Raw genomic sequence first — 5,616 nt, 5'->3', positions numbered from 1 at the left:
AAAAATCTGGCTTCTCTCATTTTATTGAGGCAGGCAAAAATTTTAACTAGATGAAATGTGGGTAAGAACATTTAGGACAACAATTATCATTTAAAAATATAATGCAGTATGAAGATGAATGTCCTGCAGGGCATTTTGCATTGCTGTAAGGTCTTAAGAGCTGTAATTCTGAGTGATTCATTATCTCTGTGTGAAAGAAATATGAGGACAGTATAACTAGCTTTGTGTCTTTGGGATGAATAAGGTTTTAGAATTTTATGAAAGAGGTTACTGAGTGTACTTCAAGGGTCAATTTCTTGAGAATTTTGCTGCCCCTGCTCAACCATTCCCTCATTGACTCATTTATTCAGCCATTCAATAAATATCATGAAGTGCCTTTTAAAGAACAAGCCCTTTGGAAAAAGCCTGAAGATATGTATCTATGTTCTTCCTGCATAAAAAAAAAATAATGTAAGGCCTGGGCTGGAGATATAGCTCAAGTGGTATAGCACTGAGAAGCTTGTGCAAGTCCGTGTATTCAACCAATAGCACTCGCCGAAATCAACAAAAACTACAAAAAAAGACCCAAAGCAATGCTAAATTATTAAAGAAGATACTTAAAGTAAGATACAAGTGATATATGTCATAGAATAAGTAAAATGCCATGGAATATGCACTAACTGTGGACATTTGAGGCTGGTGATATATTTAGGATCAAAAGAGAAAATATTGAAGATTGACAATATTGTTTCCTCATGTAACCTAGTAATTTAATTTTAGTAGATGTATGTAACTGACTGACACTTCATTATTCTCTAGTACATGTATTATGGAATTGCTTTACATATGGTACAAAGGACAAAAATAAATTTACCTTTGAATGATATTGTGCAATCTTCAAATGCATGTCTGCCTGTATGACCAGCAGGGTGAGCAAATGGTTGGAGGTTTAGTTTCAAATTGTGTACATGTGAAAAAAGTATAAAAGTAGAACAGAATCATGTATCAGAAAATAGACCAAACATATGGACTTTGTGATTTTTGCTTTCATTTTATTTTTTGTAGGGGATGAATTAAATGGTGTTTACATAATAAATATAATGGTTTTAATCTGTTTAAAGGTGTTATCTAAGTCTTTTAAAATTATGATGAGATATGAATTGTTCTATTTGAGGAAATTTATACATAGAAAGAATAAGTTGCTCAAGATTATACCATTATGAGTACAAGAGTCTGGATTTGCACTTAGGTAGTCTGGTTTCAGAATTTCTGATCCTCCATTCTATAGATGTGTAGACTTTGGTTTTGAGGATTTACCAATAGAGAAATAGGGTAGTAAATTAAAGATACCATTTTGGATACCTTGAAATTATTCTTGCTCACTATCTAAAAAAATCCTTAAATTGGGAATTGTACAACTACAATAATTTCATTATAAAACCCCAAATCTGTGTCGTATAGTAACTTCCTATAGAAATTTATCCATAATATTAAAAATCATATAGTGATTCCATTACTTTTACTTATTCAACAGTATTTTTAGCTATGAATTTCTAACGTGAATTGCCTTCAAAAAGTAAGAAATCCAGGACTGGAGGAGACATAATGCAAACATTTTGCAATAGGCATTTAGAAAAAAGATACAATTTAATAAAGATTCAACTAGAGACTAGTAAAAGACATGTTAATAAACTACAAAATCTGATTCAGTCTGAATACCAGATGTTGGCTGTGGACCAACTGTGGATTTTATATCCTGACGTTCACTAGCAATAGTCAATAGAGCAGAAAGGGGTGTGTGTGTGTGTGTGTGTGTGTGTGTGTGTGTGTGTGTGTGTGCATGCAACTGTGTGTCGGGATAAGAAAGCAAATGATCCTGTCTACTCAGGTTACTGAAGGCAAAGGCAGTAAAACAGATGTGTAAGGGAGCAATTGGAATTTTAGGAATATATATTTACATAGTTTTGTACAGTTCAGTAATAATCCAGATAAATTGCTTGGGCCAGATGGCTGGTTTATCCATCCATGTGGTGTGCCTTTTTGTATGCAAATGAAATGTCTACAATCCGGAGAGCTTTGGGAAGAATCCAAATGTGAAACAGCCATTCTACCTAAATAAAGTGATACATTTAGGACCCAGAGATGAGTTATTGGCGGTTGGCAATATTGTTTCCTAATATGTCTCAGTGATTTAATTTTAATAAATGAATGTGAACTCACTGGTAACCTAATTGTTTTCAAAGAGATGCATCGAGTAGTTTTGTTGAAGAAGTATAATGTATAAGTAGTCCATAGCATTGAAGTGTTCTTTAACTTTTAGTTTAGTCATTTCAATTTTAATTTCTAGAAAAAATTATCACTGTGTGAAATTTAAAAGGTCATAATTGATTAATTGTAAGTTCTCACAATAGCCTCAAATAAATTCCTGTTTATGGAGATGAGGAAGAAAGCAGAGGTGACCACAAGAATGAGAAGAAGATATATAAGTCATGATTGTGGTAATGCCCAATTTGACAAAGGTAGTTTTCCGAAACTACTCTTGTTGTTACAGGAGTGGAAAGTGTGTGGCCAGGTCATCTAGTATTAAGAACTAAAGCAAAACATAAGAGAGAAAAGAAAAACAAGGTAAAATAGTATGAATAATAGTATAGTATAGAGTACTGTTGCAAGTACTAAAGATTTCTTTATTAAGCCATGTGCTGGTGGCTCACACCTATAATCCTAGCTACTCAGGAGGCTGAAATTTGGGGATCCTGGTTCAAAGCAGCCCGGGAAGGAGGTGAGACTCATCTTCAACTTACCACCAGAAAACTGAAAGTGACACTGTGGCGCAAAAGGAGCTCAGGGACAGCAAGAAGGCCTCGAATTCAGGCCCCACAGCCAACAAAAACTGCAAGGAAAGAGTTCTTTGTTAAGAGAAAATTGGTTAGAGCCAAAGTCCATGACCCATGACCTAGACCCCAGGAAGCTTACGGTATTGAATTAGAGTGGCACTGGAGTAATAAGTTTAACTTGTCCAATCACTTTGGTAAACTCTCCTCTACCCTTAGTTTTCCTAATAAACACTGGCCCCTGGCCACAGAGGCAAGCCTATGAACTAATACTAGCCTGTTATTATTATATCTCCCTGGCAGCAATAATTGGTACAAGTTACAGTATTGAGACCCAAACAGGTTTCATCAAGTTTTCCTTGGGAGGTTTGTAATTTGCACATTCATAGTAACAATTTCTTTTTACTCCTGAGGTTGTTATACTGAGATGCTAAGATGTAGGTACTTATTACAAATAATATTAAGATCAAAAAGAAAATAAAAAGGAAACAAATATGAATAAAAAATTGGGAGAGTTTTTTTTTTTTTGGATGGAAGAGTCTGTTTGTGAAGGTTCATATCTGGAAACTACACTTGAAATCATTCACTCTTACTTAGGGCGACCTGGCAGGCCCCATAGCTCCACATTGCTGTTACCCCAGACATTCAATGGTATACTATTTTTTTTAATTTTTGGAACTTTATTTGCATTTGAAAGGAACTGTTGACAAGATTCACAGAAACAATCTGAGCAAGTGAGCCAACACTGTCACTACTACTGAACAGGCTGCTGGTACTGGTGAGAACTGACTGTCTCTGACTGTTCCAAATGCATGGTGGGATAATTAACAAGGGTCAATCACCTCCATTTTCCCCAAATATACAAAAATTAAAATTCCAATTAAAAAACTAATATATCTTCTCTTTAAATGCTTCTCACAGATACAATTTCAATATTATCATTAATAGTGGTGTAGTTTAAGAGACTTTTCCATTCACAAGTTAAACATTGGGAACTGGGAACCTGCCTATAGGCTTATAGTGCAAATAAAATGTTTAAGAATGCAGCAACTGACATTTCTAAAATACAAAACAGATAAAATTCTTAGAAGGTTCATGCAAAAAAAGCTTTACTAAGCAGATGGCCACAGAACTAGGAACATCTGATGACGTCAATGGGACTCCTCATGTTTTCAGACTCCACTTGAACGCTCGTCTTACGCTTTGTACTTGGCTTTTCCAGTTTCACTAATGACACAAACATTATTCAAATCCCTGAAGTATTCATTATAGTCAAGGGCATAGCCAACAACAAACTTTTCTGGAATTTCAAAACCAACGAAGTCTGGCCTATATCCAATGCTTCGAGAGGTCCTTTTCACCAGCAAGCTCGCAACCTTGACCATCTTTGGGTTATGCTGCTTCACCAAGGAAAGCAAGGTCTGCATAGTTTTGCCAGTGTCAATTATATCTTCAACAATCAAGATATTCTTTCCAGTTAAAGCTGAGAGATCATCTCCACCAATGACTTTTATGTCCCCTGTTGACTGGTCATTACAGTAGCTCTTCATTCTGATAAAATCTACAGTCATAGGAATGGATCTATCACTATTTCTATTCAGTGCCTTAATGTAATCCAGCACATCAGCAAAGAACTTATAACCCCCCTTGAGCACACAGAGGGCTACGATGTGATGTCCTCCCATCTCCTTCATCACATCGCGAGCAAGCCTTTCAGTCCTGTCCATAATCAGTCCATGGGGTATAAATACCCTTTCCAAATCCTCAACATAATGTTTAGGTATACAGAATAAATCTAGGTCATAGCCTGGTTCATCATCACTAATCACAACGCCAGCGCTGCGGGTCGCCATATCGGAGCTTGCCAGCTTGACAAGCTGAGGGTAAACGGAGGAAGGAAGAATGGTATACTATTTTTAAGTAACTGAAGCTTGATAAATCTAATAATAGAAGATGGTGGTCAAAATGCATATTTTCAGAACCTAAGGATTTGAAAATTCAGTTATTCGGAAAATCGCAATATCTAATAAAAACAATGACTGCTCAACTGCATGCCTCTCAAAGTCTACAAGAGTGATGTGTTAGAGACCAGAGTGGACATGTGTTTTCAATGAGAAAGTTATCTAGAGCTAAGTGAAATTAGAAGTTGATATATCCTGTCAATAAAAGTATTTATACTGCTAAATACACAGTAAAATCTGCAGGGAAAATGCCATTGTACTATGAAGGAGTGAAATACTAGATGAATCAGAGGCCTATAGAGCACTTTCTTCATGTGGAGCATGAATTTATTTGTAATTGAAATTGTCTGGTTCATGAGGAAGGTTGTTACTTTTGTGTTTTAGCTAATTTGATTAACAAAGAATGTAAGAATATCAAAAGAGAGTCAATTTAAGAAACAGTACAGCTTACATAAAGGGATAACATTAGAAATCACGCAGGTAAAGGTATTCTTTCAGTGGACTTCAAGTAAATATTTCTGAAAATTAGGAAAGTAAGAAAAAGGAAAGAAGTACCTAAGTTAAAAATCTTAGCACATACCAAAAATGAGTGATACAGAGACTGTAGATAGAAGTAGTGCTAACTGGTTTCCAAACAAGGTAAAAAACAATGTGCTAGGAACACACTGTGTCTCAGAGGATAAAACAATAACATCAGCTCTCTCTCTCCTCTGCACTACAAATACCATTTGCATTTAAATGACATGATACTGTAAAGTATATGTTCTCCTAAGTTTGTTAGATAAGCCACATGTGCTTTGTTTCAAATCACAGAGTAATAAAAGTGATTTAGATTTTTGACAGAT

General features: G+C 35.4%; 1 protein-coding gene across 1 annotated transcript; it reads right to left on the bottom strand.

Annotated features, from left to right (window-relative positions):
* Positions 1–3,479: 3,479 nt before the first annotated feature.
* LOC125359225 (hypoxanthine-guanine phosphoribosyltransferase-like) lies at positions 3,480–4,707 on the bottom strand. Its single transcript, XM_048356839.1, has one exon. The coding sequence runs from the start codon at positions 4,661–4,663 to the stop codon at positions 4,007–4,009; it is 657 nt and encodes a 218-aa protein (XP_048212796.1). The 5' UTR covers positions 4,664–4,707; the 3' UTR covers positions 3,480–4,006.
* Between the last annotated feature and the right edge of the window lie 909 nt (positions 4,708–5,616).

The sequence above is a fragment of the Perognathus longimembris genome, chromosome 11, assembly GCF_023159225.1.
Source record: "Perognathus longimembris pacificus isolate PPM17 chromosome 11, ASM2315922v1, whole genome shotgun sequence".
Lineage (NCBI taxonomy): Eukaryota > Metazoa > Chordata > Mammalia > Rodentia > Heteromyidae > Perognathus > Perognathus longimembris.
This window is presented reverse-complemented; position numbering and strand designations above follow the sequence as displayed.